The sequence below is a fragment of the Oncorhynchus masou genome, chromosome 15, assembly GCF_036934945.1.
Source record: "Oncorhynchus masou masou isolate Uvic2021 chromosome 15, UVic_Omas_1.1, whole genome shotgun sequence".
Classification (NCBI taxonomy): Eukaryota; Metazoa; Chordata; class Actinopteri; order Salmoniformes; family Salmonidae; genus Oncorhynchus; species Oncorhynchus masou.
The window spans coordinates 12,465,217-12,486,280 of NC_088226.1; the positions used below are offsets into that span (position 1 = coordinate 12,465,217).

Consider the following 21,064-nt stretch of genomic DNA (forward strand, 5'->3'; position numbering starts at 1 on the left):
GAAGTTTTAATTTTTCTTCCAGACAGAAAGAACAATGTGGCTCACTCAATATAGTTCTAATCGTATTTCAATAATAAACAATTGCATTCATTGTCAATGGGGAGTTGGAGTTGGCAAATGGATACGATGACATTTCATATCCACGCACAGAAAACAAATGCTGCTTCCCATCAATAGCAGAAAACGAACACAAACACCCCTCACCATTTGCATCCTTTGCCATTAGATTTTTCCCTTTCATGACAGACACTCTCATGGTGAAACTGGCTCTCTGCAAAACAAAGTGCACAAAGTAACAGCAGTACACAGGCTAAGAGTCATGCATTAGTGAGAGATCTCGCTGAAACTATCCATAAGCACGCTGCATTCCAAAACCGGGCCTTGAACATGGCATAGAGTGCACTTTGAAAACAACAGCTAGTCGGTGAACTTTGTTGTTATTTGGATTCTTTAACTCGAAAAATACACTTTCATTAGTGTTAAACAAAATACCAGCTATCACTGCAGTGTGAGACGTGAGTCTGTCAAGAGAGAATAATCAATGGGTGTTTTCTTTGTCTGGTGTATAATGCCAGGGCTTTGTGTGTCACTAAGGTGGAAAGACACTGCTGCGCCGGCGAGAAACAGAGATCCTTGTAGAATGGAACATTTAAATGGCACAATATGTTCTTCTCTGCCCACAACCTTTCAAGGAGTCTTGCAGAAGAGCCCAGCATCTCTTTCAAACTGACATTTGAAAGGTTGCTGGTAGTCAAGGGCATCATACAAAGTGGGCTTTCACAGATCATTATGTCTCCTGGTGCACAGTGAGCCTCACTAAGGCTATCAATACACTCCATCAGCTCAGTCTCTCCGGGTACATAGGGCTGTTAGTGCTTTCCATGAATTTTACTTTAACCTTGTGAATGCAACGTGCTATACACGGAGTATACCAAACATTAGGAACAACTTCCTAATATTGAGTTCCCACCCCACCCCCCATTTTGACCTCAGAACAGCCTCAATTCATCGGGGCATGCACTCTACAAGGTGTCGAAAGCATTCCACATGGATGCTTGCCCATGTTGACTCCAAAGATTGCCACAGTTGTGTCAAGTTGGCTGGATGTCTTGATACACATGGCAAACTTTTGAGCGTGAAAAACCCAGCAGCGTTTCAGTTATTGACACAAACCGGTGCACCTGGCACCTACTACCATGCCCCATTCAAAAGCACTTAAATATTTTGTCTTGCCCATTCACCCTCTGAATGGCACACACACACACACAATTCAGTTCTCAATTGTCTCAAGGCTTCAAAATCCTTCTTTAACCTGTCTCCTCCCCTTCATCTACACTGATTGAATTGAATTTAACAAGTGATATCAATAGGTTTCAACTGGATTCACCTGGTCAGTCTGTCATGGAAATAGCAGTTTTGTAAACTCAGTGTACAGCTAAACACAAAAGAAAGGCACATTAAATGGTGCAGACTTGAAGATCCTCACAGTGACAACTCAGCGGTGCTATCTTGTTCATACAGCTTACATGGCGTGTGTCTGCGGATGGGAGATACAGGAAGTGACAGGAGAGGAGACAGGAGATGTAAATTGACAAGATGGGAAGTGGAACAAAGCATCTCACCTTGGATTCTTGGACTCTCTGCAGAATGATGTCATGTTCCTCCTGACCCATATCAAATACCTAGGAGAGGGACGACAGTGGAAAAGGGTGCTCTTTGCAAGAGAGCCTCATAGGTTTGTGAGCATATTTGAAATACACATCCAACTATACTCCTGCCTGCATTTTGACCTGTATGTTTATAAATCAAAGCTTACCTATTCAACTATTTGAAACAATAATACAATGGTGATACGCATTACATCCCTTGCCAATGATTTGCGTCCTCATAAGCCCGATCCAAGATGGCTGTACAGGTTCAATCTCACTATCTTCAAAAGGCCAAAGAGAACCAGGGGTCACTTCAAAGCATGGGGACAAGTGCCCTGGTCCACCACCTCAAGCAGAGAGCGACAGAGGAAGCAAGGATGCAGCTTTGGAGTGACAGAGTCTGAATGGATGTAATATTACAGCTGAACATCAATACTCAGTGGGCCTGGGCTTTGATGTTTAATCAGCTCTAAGCCAAAGCACATCTGCTCAGTCTCCTACAGATGTCTCAAAGCAAAAATGGCTCTCTACCACCAGACTGAACCTCTAGGATCAGTTGGTGAGGACAGAGATTAGAGGAGGGGTTTACAACAGGAGTCACATGACGAGACAATCTGATTTCTGCTGTTGTTTTCTGGGACAGTAATTATTTCAGCTTACTTGGCTCTTTCTGGTCTTGTCTATTTTATTAGTCAGTATTTGAAGTGTAAATTACAGCACACTCAGGTGCATTCATAAGTGTGTGTGTGTGTGCTTATGTGTATGAGAGCAAGTGTTTGTTAGTCTCTGCCGTGTGTGTGTGAGAGTTTGGCCAGGTGGGCTGTTCACTAAACGGATTTAGCTGATCAAAAGAGTGTGTGAACCTTCAGCAGATAGCTGAAGATGTCGCCTTCATTGGTGATGTACTCTGGCGAGGGCACGCCCACCCTGTTGACTACCGTGTAAACGGCCTCTTCATACAGGAGGTCCAGCTGGAAGAAAACAACCTCAGTGAATGCCTTAACTACCGTTTTTCTTTCTTAAATCAGGGTCACTGCTAAATGAGAGCTGGGAAACAATTCTCTGTCAATAGAATGATGTGACCTTACTGTACCTAACAATGTGTGAGTTTTACGCAACAGTGTAGCTAGCTACAGCCATGTGAGGATAGAGGCAAACTGGGTTCAGGACACTAGATTCTAGTTGGGGAGCTAGATATGAGATAGGCCAATAAAGGCCAATAACAAGTCAAATACCCCTCCATCGCTAGAGTTGAATGTTCTACCCCTAGGGAGCCCAGGCTACTCACCTCTCTCCTGCTGGACCTCTCTGGAACGAAGGCCTGGTCTACGTGCTCTGCTGGTGGTGCGGCTGTGTTACCTTCCCCTTCGCACTGCGGAGACACAGAGAGAGATAACTTTAAACCTTAAGCAGGCTCCATCACCATGACTGCTTCAATAAGGTTTGGAAAGGGTTGTGAGGAATAAGTCACAATGAGCTGGTATCGCCAACCAAACACTTTCGTTTTGAATTGCGGCACACAATCAGACAGAGGCAATGACTGCATCATTGATTTTCTTTTTGTTCCCTTTTCACCACTTTAAAACCTGAAGAGGCTGGAAAACAAGTGTTCTCAGATAAACATCTTAATAGCGCCCCATTCAGTCCCAGTCTCTTTCCTCTTGTGTGGGAAGTGAGGGGGTAGAGAGCCATGGAGAGCAGCTTCTTCTGACAGCTGAGCCTCCAGCCTTTTGAGTGGCCTTCTCAACCTTGTCCGTCTGTCCCCTCAGCCCACTGTGTAACAGAGAGTTATGAACGTACCGTAAGCTAGCTCCAGAAATAGCTTGAAATGTACCAGACCGAGGGATCCAGTCGGTACCTTTTGGCTAGTTCAACCCATTGGAACATTGTTAAGGAGGGCGGTCACGTGCGTTGCGAAGCAGAGGATCGCTGGTTCGAGCCCAGTGTGGGGCAGTTGGACAGTGGAGGATGCTAAGCTGTTGGCAGCACATTGACCCCCGTTACATAGGCATAGCAGAGGGGACCGGCGAGAGCAAAGTATGTGTATACTACCCAAGACCTTTCCCCTATAGTCTCCTTAAAACAAGTTATTTTCCTTTCAAGGATCTTCCTACTTAAAGCCCACATGCAGTCTTTTTATTTTATTGTTTAAATCATCACTGTATGTCTAAAAAAAATACCTGCATGTGGTTAGTTCATGAAAATGTACTTTTTATCATTGCTCAGTCTGATTGTGTTGGTGTGTTGTTACAAATGTAAATATGTTAATATGCACAGCCCTGATTGGGAGATAGATTCGTCTAGACTCTAGAGCCTACCCCTTCAAAGTAAGAGGATACATATACAAATAAAAGATTACTGGTAATTGGTCAGAATAATCAGATCAGATTGTGATGTCATGCTGTGGGCCAAAAACTCCATCCCACCTGAACAGGCTGAAATTCCAGTCGTTTTTTTGTTAGTTAGTTAGTTGTTGTTTTTTAAAGGGCATTATCATACTTTTCACAATTTCAGACTGTTATTTCAACCTCATAGAATGGAAATATTTTCTTTAAATTGCGTTTTAGAATGCACTGCCCCTTTAAACAAACATAAGGAGGTTTAGGGTTTACCTCAGCCTGGGCAGCACGCAGCAGATTCTCTTGTTTCTGGAGGATGCCATTCATACGCACAAAGAACTCTCCATTCCCCTCAGACAGCCTGTAAAACATACAGTGGGATAACACTGTCAATTAAATTCTCATTTGACACATTCTGTGAATTTTCTGTTAAGATTATAGAAACAAAACTGTCCTAAAGGGTCTATATAGAGAAACGCTTTCTTAAGTCCTCAGTAAACACTGTTACTCACAGATGCTTCTATCGTCCTTAGTAAATGTGGATTAGCTTTATTATGCTTGGTTTCCATTTAGCAAAAGACTAAAGGAGACCTAATGCTGAGCTGTCAATCACAACCAGCAACACATATAGTAGAGTATCATGAACAAACTGTTACATTATATATGATTCAGTAGCCCATGTCTTTCACTAGACTAGACAGACATTCCTTCCTGCAGCAACAAATCTGAGGGGAATTGTCTGTTATTATGCAACGGGTGAGTCTAATCCTGAATGCTGATTGGTTAAAAGCGCATTCCAGACAGTGTCTATTCCAAAAATTACCACTGGCTAAATCTATGACGTTTAAAATGCTTATTTATTCTGTTCCATCTGACTACACTTGATCTCCACTATAAAAAGCATCTAGACATTCTCTCACATTTCTTTTAGACTAACATTTATATTTGTTTAAACTTTACTAAGATTTGTTTAAACTTTACTGTCTGTCTCTCCAACATTTGCAACATTGTTTCAATGTTCAAATTCGATCTCCAACTGTCCCATAGTAATGAACGTGTAGGGGTTGGGAGTCGGGACGAGAGAGAGAGGCAGGCAGCGTTTCTCAGCCAGTCTAAATCATGAATCAGCTGGCATCCTTTTTTATGGATATATACAAAGAAATGTAAATTGAAAAAAGGTCAAACGAAATTAAGTGCAGCCAGTTTGCAGTCTTTCCAGCTTCAGTTTCAAGTTACTGTGTTTGCTGTGTTGTTGGCTCGCTTCTCTAAACAACAGTGTCCTAACGAGAGAGCACATTTTCTATGCCAGCGAAATCATGCCTCATTAGCTCATTGTTAAATGTCACTAGAAAACAGTATAAACAAATTGCTATTGTTATTCTGTCTGTACTGTTTGACGTGACTGTAAGTTAGTCGTCGTTGGTCAGCTAGCAAGCAAGGGATAAGAACGTTGCCAGCCAGTATGGCAATGGAACATTTAGAACGAACGACTGGTCCATAGATACAGAACAAAAAGACTGAACGACTGGGTCGCATCCCTGGCAACCAAGCCAATAGAACGAACGACCAGCCGGCTTGGGTAGCAACCCTAGATTTGTTTTTCGGGACGATATCCTGTGGAAGGATGAAATAAAGTAAATAAATAAAGTATGAATAAATTCATCAAAATAAAGTTTTGAATGAAAATATGTCATTATTATTTGATTTGTATAAAAGTGATAATGCCCTCAAAGCCGGTGGTTGGAGGATATATTGGCACAGTTTGCCAGCCCCGACTTAGTCTCGGGCCTAACAACACCCGTGCCAATATATCCTCCAAATAACAGCTTCTTTGGCATTATCACTTAAATAACGTGTGTGTCTGGGAATTATTGGTAGCCTAAGACCAGTATAAACAGACAGTGGATAGAAGGTGAGAAAGCAGCCCATCTCAGTGGTGAATCATTTAATAAGAATCATCTCACTGCACTACACTTAAGGTCCTTGGGAATTGCTGTGCTCCCTTGAGTAATAGCAAAAATATGAAGCTCAACAAAGATTCAAAGCCACTCTACCATGTCTGCCATAGAACGTTATTCTAATCCAAGGAAGATACAAAATACATTCAATTTTTCTCTCTCTGAGCTGGTGAACTCCTGGACTCCTGCCACTTGCTAATTTCATAGCCCCAGTCGCCATGGTGATGGAGGCACATTCGTGGCGGAGGGATTCACTGGCACAGCTGAACACCTTGGGAATACCCCCCTCCCCTCTTCTCCTCCCTTCCCAGACTAGAGGAGTGTTCTGGAATGAGTTGTGTGGCAGAGCACCAGGAGCAACAATACAGGCCTGATACCTCCACCCCACCCCCACTGCCCCCCACCTGTCTCCTAGCCCAGACCCCCGGTCTCATTATGCAGAGAGAGGACAGAGGAGCTGTCCACATGGCCCCCTCTCAGTCACGCACCTTTATTAGCGCTGCCTGTCACATCACAGCGGGTGCATGGCAGTCTGGTGGTGGCAGTCTGCTGGCAGCCGACACAGCGCCCACTGATCTCCCCATGCATTGCATTCCACGCCCCTGTCTGAGACAATGTCTCCAGGGAGCAGGAGGTAGTGGGTGGGAACATCCCTGATTATTTGTGGCCAGGGTACGTTTAGTGCGGGACGAGGATGACAGAGGAATGAGGATGTCTGTCTGTCTTTACAATGGAAGCTTGACAGGATCCCCAAAGAGCTAAAATAGCTCATTTCTGTAGAAATCTAATTAATGAGCATGAAAAACATTACTTCAATACAGTGACAGAATTCAAGGTACAGATATTTTATTTACGTTGGAAAATGGTAGTCTTGTAATGTGTCAGCCCCATTAAACAGGTACTTTCATATCTGACAGCTAGCCTGATATTTTTGTGAAGCAGCATGAAGGCATGCCAAGCTTGTCTGCTTTGTTAACAGGTTGGTTACATCATGAGTCATATGGTGATTAAATAGGTTACTTGAGTCTATCAACATTTAACACTATGTATCCAAAACAAGACTTTGGCTCAGTGTTCAGTGTACCAGCGGCACCTTTCGCTTTTAACCTTTGTAAGTGCATTTTCTGATGTCTGGATTCTCTTTGAAGATTTGTATGATTAAGAAAAACCCACAATCACAAATTATAGGGGTCTGTGTGAGTCAGTCACTCTTTCTCTCTCCCTCTCGGTCTACCTCCTCCCTTTCTCTATCTCTCTCTCACACACACGCACACACGCACACACACAATTTTATGTTGCTAGGAAACAGCTTCTTCCAATACAGTTTATTATTAATATTCCATTTTATTTTGAATATTTATTCAAAATCTTTGCTCATGTTTTGCTGTCTAAAAGGTGAATTATGAGCTGAAAGAGGCAACTAGACATGCAGACTCAGACGAACAGATGAATACAGAGGAATACTTCATGTGTTTGAGTATATGCTGAAACATGACATTTTTTTTTTACAAAATAAACGTTTTCTCTTACATGTATCTTCCATAGCCTGTGTCCCCATATGAATAGACATCCTGAGGGTTATGAGGATGGATCACCCTCAGGAAATGTCTGTCTATTGGTTAATAATCTCCTCTTCAGGGTACCTTTCTTCACTGGGGATCTACACTACTTCCTACATGTGATGTCTCTTTATGCACGACTAACATATAATGACTTCCTTCCATCCATGGATGAGAAGCTACATTGTGATTATTTAGTTCTGACTGAAGAAACAACTGCTTATAATCTTTTCCCCCATGTGTGTTTGTCTCTGACCTGGAACTGACGTTATGTCAGACGCCCATCTGGGTAATTTACACCCTGGGTCGTCTATACTGGGTCGGACACTGGTGCTTTAGCCATGCCTCATTTGCATCTTTGGTATTAATGAGCGCCAGTGTGGATCATAGGTGTCGGCTCTCTCTCTATCCCTCTCTATGGCTAATGAAGGACACAAACAGGCTTTCATACAACCTAATGATGAGCGTTCAGCGGCTCAGTCAGACTTCACTTCTCTCTAGCAGTCTTCAGTGGGAGACGATGACCATGGTTGCTGCCTGCCTGGCAGAGGAAGACAAGTCTCTCTCTATCTCCTTCCTCCATCTCCCTCTACCACTCCTTCCACCATCTTCTCTCCAAGTGGTGATAGAGTGAGTGATCATTTAGAGCCATCATGGGGACACAGGGGCCAGTTCTAATTATAATCTCTCTCGTTGCAATCCAGGTAGGTACAAAATGATGGCGGGATGGAGAATGTCACATTTTCTTTTTTTCTTCTTTAATTCTTTTTTTCTTCTTCCCCCCCCCCCCCAATTTCATGATATCCAAGCTAGCTACTATCTTGTCTCATCGCTACGTACGGGCTTGGGAGAGACGAAGGTTGAAAGTCATGCGTCCTCCGATACACAACCCAACCAAGCCGCACTGCTTCTTAACACAGCGCGCATCCAACCCGGAAGCCAGCCGTACCAATTTGTCAGAGGAAACACCGTGCAACGGGGTTGATTGTCACACTTATTTTTTACTTGTGTGATTTCTCAACACCAGTACCTCTCTGGGCTAGATGGGACGCTACCGTCCCACCTGACCAACATCCAGTGAACGTGCAGGGCGACAAATTCAAACTACAGAATTGTAAATATTTAACATTCTTGAAAATACACATGCAATATGTAAAAATAAAGCTTAACGTCTTGTTAATCCAGCCACGGTGTCAGATTTCTAAAAGGCTTTATGGCGAAAGCAAACCATGCGATTATCTGAGACAGCACCCCATCAAACGAACACAGATAATCATATTTCATCCCGCCAGGCGTGACACAAAACTCAGAAATAACGATAAAATTAATTCCGTACCTTTGAAGAGCTTCTTCTGTTCGCACACCAAAATGCCCCACAAACATCACAGATGGTCCTTTTGTTCGATTAATTCCATCATCATATCTCCAAAATGTCCATTTATGTGGCCCGTTTGATCCAGAAAAACACCGGTTCCAACTCGCGCAACATGACTACAAAATATCTAATAGGTTTCCTGTAATCTTTGTCCAAACATTTCAAACAACATTCCTAATGCAACTATAGGTATTTTCAAAACGTAAATAATCAATCAAATTTGAGATGGGTTAAACTGCGTTCAATAGCGGATAAAAACAGAGTGGAGTGAGCTTTCAGGATGTGTGCCCCAACCACAACAGTACACTAGACTCAATCCTCGTTCTGAACAGCCCTACTTCTTCATTTCTCAAAGGAAAAACATCAACCAATTTCTAAAGACTGTTGACATCCAGTGGAAGCGATAGGAACTGCAAGCAAGTGCCTTAGAAATTTAGATCCACATAGAAACTCCATTGAAAAGAGAGTGACCTCAAATGTTTGTTTTTTCCTGAATAGTTTGTCCTCTGGATTTCGCCTGCCAAATAAGTAATGTTATACTCACAGACATAATTCAAACAGTTTTAGAAACATCAGAGTATTTTCTATCCAAATCTACTAATAATATGCATATCCTAGCTTCTGGGCCTGAGTAGCAAGCAGTTTACTTTGGGCACACTTTTCATCCGGATGTGAAAATACCGTCCCCTAGCCTAGTGAAGTTTTAAGGTGTCAGCATGCCTCGGTCAAACCGAACGAGTGTGCTCGCATACTCCCTTAAAAGACATTTGCTTGAAAAACTTGAAAAAAGCGGCAATAGTACTGTTTGATCTTATTCCAGCATGGAGTTATAAGCCATCAAACACACTCAGCCCCATCATGGGGTTGGATGTCACAGTATGAGGTTGGTTGTTCGCTACTAGCTCATTCCTTTTGTAACAGGAAATTAAGCTATATAGGATACAGCGTATTAGAAATAACAAAGCCTTTCTTTGAATAAACAATATTCCTAACGAAATAAAGCTTTTTATACCATGAGAATACCATATGACATTTTAAGTAAATGTGTGTGTGTGTATGCGTGTGTTTGCACATGCATGTGTGCGTGTCTGGGTGTGTGACAGAAATTATATTTGTGAAAGAGAGGCAATGAAGGAAGCTAAAAGCACAACAACCAAAAAAGCACAAAAGAGCTTGGGATGTATTATAAAGGAGTTGATAATGACAACCAACCCCCTAACCCTCCAATGTGAATCAGACGTAGCAGCTTGATTCTAAAATTGATTACATTGTTTTTTTTCCCTGCATCAATCTATACATAATATCCCACAATGACAAAGCAAAACAGGTTTTTAGAAATTGTTGCTAATATATAAAAAAATAAATAATAATAAATCATATTTACATAAGTATTCAGACCCTTTACTCAGTACTTTGTTCAAGCAACTTTGGCAGCAATTACAGCCTCGAGTCTTCTTGGGTATGACGCTACATGCTTGGCACACCTGTATTTGGGGAGTTTCTCCCATTCTTCTCTGCAGATCCTTTCAAGCTCTGTCAGTTTGGATGGGGAACGTTGCTGCACAGCTGTTTTCAGGTCTCTTTTCGATCAGGTCCATTCTGGGCTCTGGCTGGGCCACTCAAGGACATTCACAGATTTGTCCCGAAGCCACTCCTGTGTTGTCTTGGCTGTGTGCTTAGGGTTGTTGTCCTGTTGGAAGGTGAACCTTCTCCCAAGTCTGAGGTCCTGAGCACTCTGGAGCAGGTTTTAATCAAGGATCTCTCTGTACTTTGCTCCGTTCATCTTTCCTTCGATCCTGACTAGCAGCCCAGACCCTGCCTCTGAAAAACATCCCCACAGCATGATGCTGCCACCACCATGCTTCACTGTAGGGATTGTGCCAGGTTTCTTCCAGAGATGATGGTTGGCATTCAGGCCAAAGCGTTCAATTTTGTTTCATCAGACTGGAGAATCTTGTTTCTCATGGTCTGAAAGTCCTTTAGGTGCCTTTTGGCAAATTCCAAGCGAGCTGTTATGTGCCTTTAACTGAGGAGTGGCTTCAGTTTGACCAATCTACCATAAAGGCTTGATTGGTGGAGTGCTGCAGAGGTAGTTGTCCTTCTGGAAGGTTCCCCCATCACCACAGAGGAAATCTAGAGCTCGGTCAGTGTGACCATCAGGCTCTTGGTCATCTCCCTGATCAAGGCCTTTCTCCCCCGATTGCTCAGTGTGGCCGGGCGGCCAGCTCTAGGAAGAGTCTTGATGGTTCCAAACTTCTTCCATTTAAGAATGATGGAAGACCTTCAATTCTGCAACAATTTTTTGGTACCTTTCTCCAGATCTGTGCCTCAACACAATCCTGTCTCGGACTTCTACAGACAATTCCTTCGACCTCATCACTTGTTTTTTGCTCTGACATGCACTGTCAACTGTGGGACCTTATATAGACAGGTGTGGGCCTTTCCAAATCACGTCCAAACACAGGGGGACTCCAATCAAGTTGCAGAAACATCTTAAGGATGATCAATGGAAACAGGACTCACCTAAGCTCAATTTCAAGTCTCATAGCAAAGGGTCTGAATATTTATGTAAATAAGTTCAGTTTAAAAAATGTCATAAATTAGTAAAAATGTCTAAAAAGCGGTTTAGCTTTGTCATTATGGGGTATTGATGAGGAACACATTGAATTTGATAAATTTTAGAATAAGGCTGTAACGTAACAAAATGTGAAAAAAGTCAATGGGTCTGAATACTTTACGAATGCACTGTAGGTAGATACAGTTGAAGTCGGAAGTTTACATACACCTTAACCAAATACATTTAAACTCAGTTTTTCACAATTCCTGACATTTAATCCTAGTAAAGATTCCCTGTCTTAGGTCAGTTAGGATCACCACTTTATTTTAAGAATGTGAAATGTCAGAATAATAGTAGAGAGAATGATTTATTTCAGCTTTTATTTCTTTCATCACATCCCCAGTGGGTCCAAAGTTTACATACACTCAATTAGTATTTGTTAGCATTGCCTTTAAATTGTTTAACTTGGGTCAAACGTTTCGGGTAGCGTTCCACAAGCTTCCCACAATAAATGGGGTGAATTTTGGCCCATTCCTTCTGCCCACATATTTTCTATAGGATTGAGGTCAGGGCTTTGTGATGGCCACTCCAATACTTTGACCTTGTTGTCCTTAAGCCATTTTGCCACAACTTTGGAAGTATGCGTGGGGTCATTGTCCATTTGGAAGTCCCATTTGCGACCAAGCTTTAACTTCCTGACTAATGTCTGGAGATGCTGCTTCAATATATCCACATAATTTTCCATCCTCATAATGCCATCTATTTTGTGAAGTACACCAGAACCTCATGCAGCAAAGAACCCCAACAACATGATGCTGCCACCCCAGTGATTCACGGTTGGGATGGTGTTCTTCGGCTTGCAAGCATCGCCCCTTTTCCCTCCAAACATAACGACGGTCATTATAGCCAAACAGTCCTATTTTTGTTTCATCAGATCTTTTCTCCAAAAAGTAAGATCTTTGTCCCCATGTGCAGTTGCAAACCTTAGTCTGGCTTTTTTATGGTGGTTTTGGAGCAGTGGCTTCTTCATTGCTGAGTGGCCTTTTAGGTTATGTCGATATAGGACTCGTTTTACTGTGGATATAGATACTTTTGTACCTGTTTCCTCCAGCATCTTCACAAGGTCCTTTGCTGTTGTTCTGGGATTGATTTGCGCTTTTCACACCAAAGTACGTTCATCTCTAGGATACAGAACGTGTCTCCTTCCTGAGCGGTATGACGGCTGCGTGGTCCCATAGTGGAGTTTGGAGTGTGACTGTTTGAGGTTGTGGACAGGTGTCTTTTATACTGATAACAAGTTCAAACAAGTGAGAGACAACCCACTCCTGAGACAACCCACTCCTGAGACAACCAACCCCAATCTCCCTTGTGTATCAATAGTGTTGTGTCGCTGTAGCTCCTCAAGTCTTTTAAAGGGCCAGTGTTTGATAATTCAACAGATCAAAGTAATAATGACAAAAAATTCTGCGAAGAGCATCACAGGTGTTTTTCTCCCTCACAAATAAAATAGGCGCCATCATTAACCATCTAGCTGTTCATATTTTAGGAGCAGGCTGTAACAAACAGACGTTGTTGGGTTGCTATAGAAACCTCAAGGTTCATATGCCCATTACTTTTGACTTTGACATTCAGCTGAAGAGGAATCAAAACAGAAGCCTCGCTCCAAAGGATGACTGGAAAAACAATTGATTTATTCACCTGCCCCTGTCAATTCTGCTGTGGCCTATTCATCTGCCAATATCCTTAGGATGACAGCTCATCACAACCATCCCAGTTTGGGGTTAATCAATCAAATAAATGTGTTAATAAATAACATAAGAAAATTATGTTGACACGTATTGGATTAATTTGGGTCGTTCTTTTTCGATACAAGTTATGAAAAGTTCTAGAGTTACATATTAAAGATAAATGATAGACCATTGAAGTATTTCTAAGTGTTGTTCCCCCCAAAAGCAATGTTCCCCGTTCACTGAGTGTCTGACTGTGCATGTAGCTGTTTGGTATTTTGGGATGTTTGATGTCTCCTTGGAGAAGACCAGAATGATCGAGGCATTTTAGAAACAGGTCCCATCTCTGGAGTAGAGGAGAGGGACACATTAAACATATTGGGTTTGTCCAGAATATTTATAGTCCCCAGCACCAGACTAGGCCTTCTTCTCAGAGACAGGGGAACCTTTCCTTCATCTAGTCTGAATGTTCCTGTGTTTGTAGCTGTATCTGTCAGACTGGCTTTCTCCCTGGCTAACATCAATGCCACTCTCTCCACTCAAGCCATACCAGAGACTGACTGCCTTTTCAAACTGCCTATAAGGCTGACTGGAGACAGCTTTCGCTTTCCATTTTTTATAATTAGTTTCTTTGGAAGCTCTTTGAGATTCCATTTTGTAATAAAAAGTGCTATATTATTATTGTGAGTGAGTGAGTGAGTGAGTGAGTGAGTGAGTGAGTGAGTGAGTGAGTGAGTGAGTGAGTGAGTGAGTGAGTGAGTGAGTGAGTGAGTGAGTGAGTGAGTGAGTGAGTGAGTGAGTGAGTGAGTGAGTGAGTGAGTAAGTGAGTGAGTGAGTGAGTGAATATCCATGTTTACATGCATGTGTGTGATTATAACTGCTGTTACTTCTGTGTGCCACTGAGCCTCACCCATGAGGTAGCTGGTCAGGGTAGTGTGTGAGACTCACCCGTGAGGTAGCTGGTCAGGGTAGTGTGTGAGACTCAACCATGAGGTAGTTGGTCAGGGCAGTGTGTGAGACTCACCCGTGAGGTAACTGGTCAGGGAAGTGTGTGACAGGGATGCTGCTGGCTGCTGAGGTTGCTGGCTCCCTCCTCCCCCTCAGAGACTGGCTCCTCTGAACCTGCCTCAGAACACTGCTCTTCAGGTCCAGCAACGTCGTCATGCTCATTCACTACCTGGGGTCACAAGGAGAATAATTCCCATGAACATGAGCCTAAAACAAGTGTTAGGTTGTACATCAATGTTCAGTAAATGTCTGAAAATCCTTGTAATTGTTTATCCCAGTGTTTATTTGAACTATAGTTGGATATACAGTATCTAACACAGATGTGATATATCCAAATGAGGAGCTTCCCTTTGGCTACATAAACACAGGGTTAATCACAGTAATCACACCCTCTTAACTCAATTATACTCAACCCATGGCAGAAGGTACGTGCTATTTCTGTCCAAAGCTGACTGATATCGTATGCTGGTTGATTTCATCATAGACTTGCTGGTTGGCCACTGTTGTGGCAAACCTACCTGCAATAACTCTCATTAAAGCAATGCTCTCTCAAATCCTCCTCCACCGACCCCCATCTACTATAGCAGAGAGAAGTGCTGCTAAGATAGAAGTATCATCATCACAGACGCCTAATTCATCCCTGACTTTGTTCTTAAGGGTCCTAGTTAAACTGTGATACGATGTGAGACTTCTAAAGAACAAGTCCAATGTCAGGTTCCACCTCAGTGAGTATGAGTCACTCTCCAGCCTCCGACCAGCTTGTATGGTGGCTGACACCAGTAGACGCAGCAACAGTACAATGCAGAGGTAGAGAAAAAAACTAAAAGCCACTAAAAGACAAGAACTTACATGTATACAAGAGAGAGGGTTTGATTGATGGCAACGTTTTTTCAGGGGACAGACATACATTCTTTTCATCAGCTGACAGCAAATGTTTTTCTTTTGTCACATCTCTGAGGGAAGAGGAAGAGAGACAGACTGGCAGCTCTGTGTTCTGCTTTCTCTCAAACAGTGAAAGTGACGCATTAAATAACACATCTAGCTAGACAATATATTTGTAATAAGGAATAATTCAATGTAACTGGTCGAGACAGATAGTGCGCTTGCCTCGCACTTTTAGTTAGAATGTGAACAATATCATAGATGTAGGTATTCATATGTCTATAACGCCTCCATTGAGGAAGGTTCTGGAATGCAGTGCAGTGCCACTTGGATATGGGTCAAAAGAGTTACTGCCTATGAATGAAGTGGGTTTGAATCTCATGCCACTATTTCCTATGCAGTGACACCATAGTTAAACCCACATGATAAGAAGTACTATTTTCATGTCACACTTTCATTTCTCAGGAGAGGCTTTTGTGAGAGAGATTTGTTCATATATTGGTCATCTGTGTGCACCGTTTCATGTTTCCCCAAGGTCATTAGACACCTGATGCTGTTTTAACAGAGCAAACTACAAACACCAGATACCTGCTTGTGTCTCAGATCCAATACCTGTCTGTTACATTACATTACATTTAAGTCATTTAGCAGACGCTCTTATCCAGAGCGACTTACATGTTAGGTATACACTTGCAGCTCTGACTAGTGACAGTTAGCAAAGCATCACAGTCAGGGAGAAGCCTTCTCCCAGGTGAGCAGCTCATTTCAATTAGACGTGGCTGGCCTCCCAACTGGATGTCACTCTGTCTCAGTCATCAAGTCCCAGTGACAAAAACGAGTCAACGTGCCAAGGAAACACTCACAGCCAAGTGAATGTCACTCACTCTCACTCTCACACTCACACTCTCACTCTCACACATCACAGGTGCCCGAACCTTAACAGAGACTGACGGCGATGCTCAACACTGTGTTTCTCCTGTGAGAAGCCAGCGAGCCCCGGCAGCGAAAGGCTCCTTGCTGTTAGGGGATGGAGGGGTCTCTATGGTAACGGTGGAGGGAGAGAAAAGGGCTGGTAAATCCAGGTAGACAGAATTCTACCGAGGCAGGCTGCATTAATAATCACTTGATGTTATTATATCAGTCTTCCCCTGGCCAGGCTAACTTATCACACCATAGCACCAATGAGGCAAAAGTTGGTCCTGATCACACCTGGATTCTCATCTCCTCAGCTCCGTATTCAAGGAGGCTAAAGGACTGCAAATACCCCATCATCAGACTCCCAGGGAGCCAGTATGACACAGTTATTTCCAATGCCAATTGTGATGAAGATAAAAATGGATTTATGACTCATATCTATAAAAACAAATCTCCCACTCCGTCGCTGGGGACTCATCCTGCCGCTGATGTCATTATCATCCTTATAGATTGGTTAACCTACTGGTTAAATGACATCAGCCAGCCTAGACTGCTGCTGTAAAGAGTATCCACCAGTGGGACCCTGGAGTCTCACAGCAAGCTTTCTTTGTCTCATTTCTTCAGGATTGAGTGAACAGATTCTGCCATGATATCATATTCAAAATAGAGGGCAGGAATTTTTAGAAAATGTCATTTGAATGCCGTTGTTATCAATTAGTCCACAAGTGTCATCTATTTAGCCATGTTTGGTGGCGGTCCTGCCAGTCCCTCAGAATATAGATTATTTAAATGATCTTCTTTGGTCCTATGGGAGATCTACTTGATTATGTGCATGGACTGTACTGTATATGGCCTACTGTGTGTGTGTGTGTGTGTGTGTGTGTGTGTGTGTGTGTGTGTGTGTGTGTGTGTGTGTGTGTGTGTGTGTGTGTGTGTGTGTGTGTGTGTGTGTGTGTGTGTGTGTGTGTGTGTGTGTGTGTGTTTCTTCTCTAATCCAATTGTATTTTCCACAGTTGTAACTGCTCAATATTATTGTGGTTTTGGTACATAGACTGAAAGTGGTAATTACATAATAAAGATATCCACATGTTGACCTTCAGCTTTGTCATAATGTAATTACATTAAAAGACACACAAAAAACAGCATAATTGTGGAACAAACCCAATTAACAACTATCTATTTGATTGATGAATCCTTTGTGCATGGACCAAACAAGTGGTCACTCAGGCCCCCAGACTGAAACCTGTGTGAATGGCTCATCACAGATAATCAGGGGGGGGGGGACCTTATTGATTTAACAAGAGCTCACTTATGTCCAACACAAACATAACAGCCATACTAGAGTCCTGGGCATTACGACATGACAGACAGAAGGTGTTGGGCTGGGAGCTCCACATCTTGTTGAACATGGAGAGAAAATTCCTCACATGGAATGGGGAGACATAGCTACAGTATCATTGGGATCTGTGTGCATGTCTCGATAGATAAGGGCTCTGATCCCCTCCAGGCTTTGGCAGAACCACCGGATGACAATCAAAGGTTCCACGGTAGCAGCTTATTCTCAGCAGCCCCTGCACAGCCAATGAGCCAATCTGTTAGGGTGATCAGCGGGCGCTCAATTCAGAATTGACATAAGACTGACACTTTGCATCTGAGATCGATAGGCAGTGAATATTCGTCAGTGTTGGTGGGAAAGAGTCTGGGAGCTGTTTTACAGCATGGGTAAAGTCTTTCTGTGCTAGTTAGGCTATACAAAGCTACTACCTGACAATAGAGCAGAAACTACTTAGAGAGCCACAATTCTCTATTCAATGAGAATGTACTTTTAGGACTATTCTCTGAATACACTGGGTACATGCAATGCATTACATGATATGCAAAACAATTCAGACTGGTTATGTTATGTAGATAATGAAGGTCTCCTCTTTATGCTACTCAACTCACAGGACAGGATATTCATTATTATATGAAAGGTTGCATGATGGTGAAGGTAAATGCTTATGAGCTCGATCCTTTACATAAACCATGATCCTGAGTGACGTGACAAATGAATGATTCACAGCGTGTTCGTCTCTCTTTAGAAAAAAGGACTGGGGGAACCCTTCAACCAACATAATACGGCCTGGATCCTTAGACTCATAGTCATACGTAGGCCTACTATAAGGGCCAAACTGACATACGGACACATCGAAATGATGTTACCCTCTCACTCAACCTTTCCACAAGTTGCTCTTTGGATGTTTAAGAGAGAGAGAGAGAGAGAGAGAGAGAGAGAGAGAGGGGTGCGGGGAATAGACAGGGTTAGCCAGTGTTTTTTATAGCACCAGTAGTGCTGAGAGTGTGACTCATAGGGCTAGGCTCTAGAATCAAGTAGTCTCTAACCTGCAACAGAAGGCTTTCTCAAAGCTCGGAGGGAAGAAACTGTACCACACAGACAGATTTAAACTGTCAATCAATAAGAGAATGGATTTTTTTATGGCCATAGATGTAACCATAGATGTGGGAACAACTATTCAAGTGACTGTTGTGTTTAGAATGATGTCTCCGCGACAGTGATTTCTAATTAACCGTGTTTTTCATATCACAAACTGAAGTGACCGTTACAGAACCAAGCAATCAAACAATCACATGTCACAATACATTAGGCATAACCCAAAAATAACAGCACTATCAAACTGTGTGCTAATGTTACTCTCAATACAGCACTGTAGATGCAGTGTGCAGACATAACATGACTATTCTGTAATTGTTCTCTTTGTATAAGATTGAGAGACCTATTTTCGCAAGAGAACTCAAGGGGGACATCTAAGAATTATGTGAAACAAAATGGTAAAAGAAAATCAGATTCAGCATTTTCTGTCTTTTGGGACTTTACGATACGTGTCCAGAGGCACATTTTGTTAAATTATTTTGATTAGTGTAATATGATGCAGGATTAATTACAGGCTATGAGACTACTCATGTAGGAGAGGCAAAATTCAGTGGAGGAAACAATATTTTCTTCACTGAATGCATCCACTGGGTACATGATGATGAAATGCAAGTCATTGTTAAAAGTGATTACTTTCTAGGTGCAGTGGAAATATAACACCTGCTTGAGTTATTTGTCTCCTTAAGATACTTAACGAGCTCCTTCTAAGTGAACACTTAGGACCCCACTTGTTTTTGTTTACCTCTAAAGAGCTTTGTTAAAATAGGAAAGCATAGTCCTGCAATCTGCATAACAGTCATTCACCTCTCCAGGACATGCAAATCGTCTGAGTGCAGAGCGTATTGCCACAAAGACCAGGCTGATTATGCATCAACCCTCTTCATTGAAATTCACAAATGAGGGCCAATATCGCACAATTATTGAAGCGAGAGCGTCGGTACTTTCAGAAAAGTTAAAAGGGAGGTTACCAGGAGTGATTGCTATAATGAACACACCAACCATCCCTACATCAGGTTAGTCAGTTTCCAAGACAACTGCATGATATATACACAATAAAGGTTCCCTTGGCAAATACATCCCTCATGCAGAAAACTATGCTTCATGACAATTTTGCAGGACTGGATGATTGGGGAAAAGTATGCTCTACAAAGGATCTGTGTAACTATGCAGTTATTATTCATTCACACATCTAGCCTTTAAATGAAAATAATAATTGATAAACATATTTGAGTATTTAAAAAAAGGTGTGTGAATCTCTGCCTGTCTGTTTCTTAAAATGATTTCTACATACCAAATAAGAGTTTCAGTTCAGCAAGGTTGGGTTGCCTTGACCCATGCAGGGAACAGGTTGTAGTAGCTTTTCAAAACGTATTATTGACATGAACAACTAAAATGGAACAACAGGATGAAATCCCTTAAAAGATCACATGCAGAGTGCATGTTAGAGAACACAAGATCCTCTGAAAGATAGTCGGCTAATTATGGCCTACAACTAAATTACTGAATAATATATTTGTGCGTACCATTTAGACAACACCTTGTTGAGGAAATGAAATCACCCGTTCGTACTTTTTTTCTGGTCAATAATCAAACAACAGATCAACCAAAAGCATCATGATTAACTAGGATTTCATTTTAAAACCGAAATTAATATTATGGGATTCTGAGGTGATGGATAAACAACTTTTTCTTGGAATAATAAACTTAAAGGGGGACTATCACATAAGTGTCAACAAAACGACATTCATACACATACGCTTTACCATGGCATAAAATATTTATCTGTCAACTTATTCAAATATTCGTTGATTATGCACGCAAGTTGGTTACAATTCAAATCAACAGGTATGAAAAAAATGAAATGCCCCCTCCAAAATGTTCACATCTTGAAACAGCACACAATCAATAATGCAAAGTGCTCTTTTCATCTTTAAAACAGACATGGAATAGAGATGGTATACGTGCAACTAAATAAAGTTGAAATGCTGTAGATAAAGAAAAATATTGCTCACCTGTAGCTTTCTCATTCACAGTTGCGATGTGCGTATGTTTTTGCTTGCGTCTCTGAGTTTCTGTTTTATAGCACAACAAAATCGACGGTAAATACGTGTTTGTCTCTTTAAGACAGGAGATAGTCATCGGCCGCAATAAACGTTAATTAATTTTATTTGATCACAGACAAACGCTCTCATTTTTCCCGGAGATGTTTTCTTCTTCACTCATGCTATACCGGTGGTCTCCATATATAGTCACAGGAAGTCAAGGCACACTTTCCCCGCCTCGGGCTGTTGCGGAGGGATGAAAGAAATATGCTCTGTGAAGAAGAGGGTAGATCCACCTGTCACATTTAGCTAGCTCTACCTGTGTCTTCTGTCATAATCATTTGCTATAGCTTCAAAATTATACAATAACAAAGGATATTTGTGTTCAGCCAACTACACCAACATGAACATAACAGGTTATTGTTTATTTGGTACAGGGAACAGTCGATGTACCTGAAGTCAAATATTATCAAGTCAACCTGTAAACGGGCCAAATTTGGCCTGCAAGTGGTTTTATTATTAGACATAAAAGACTGTAAAACATCATGAAATCACTCCAAGTGATTTAAATTTTGGAAATCTGAGAGACACATGTAACTGCCCACAAATGTAAGCACGGTTT

At 42.0% G+C, this 21,064-nt stretch overlaps 1 protein-coding gene across 1 annotated transcript in view; it reads right to left on the reverse strand.

Annotated features, from left to right (window-relative positions):
* LOC135555652 (BAI1-associated protein 3-like) overlaps positions 1-20,762 on the reverse strand; it is a 32,732-nt gene extending 11,970 nt beyond the window's left edge. Inside the window, exons 1-7 of the mRNA XM_064988276.1 lie at positions 20,413-20,762; positions 14,189-14,341; positions 4,262-4,349; positions 2,938-3,021; positions 2,513-2,620; positions 1,623-1,682; positions 205-271 (exon numbers count right to left, since the gene is read on the reverse strand). Of these exons, the coding sequence (XP_064844348.1) occupies positions 205-271; positions 1,623-1,682; positions 2,513-2,620; positions 2,938-3,021; positions 4,262-4,349; positions 14,189-14,334 (553 nt within the window). The 5' untranslated portion in view covers positions 14,335-14,341; positions 20,413-20,762. The remainder of the gene's footprint in view (positions 1-204; positions 272-1,622; positions 1,683-2,512; positions 2,621-2,937; positions 3,022-4,261; positions 4,350-14,188; positions 14,342-20,412) is intronic.
* Positions 20,763-21,064: the final 302 nt, after the last annotated feature.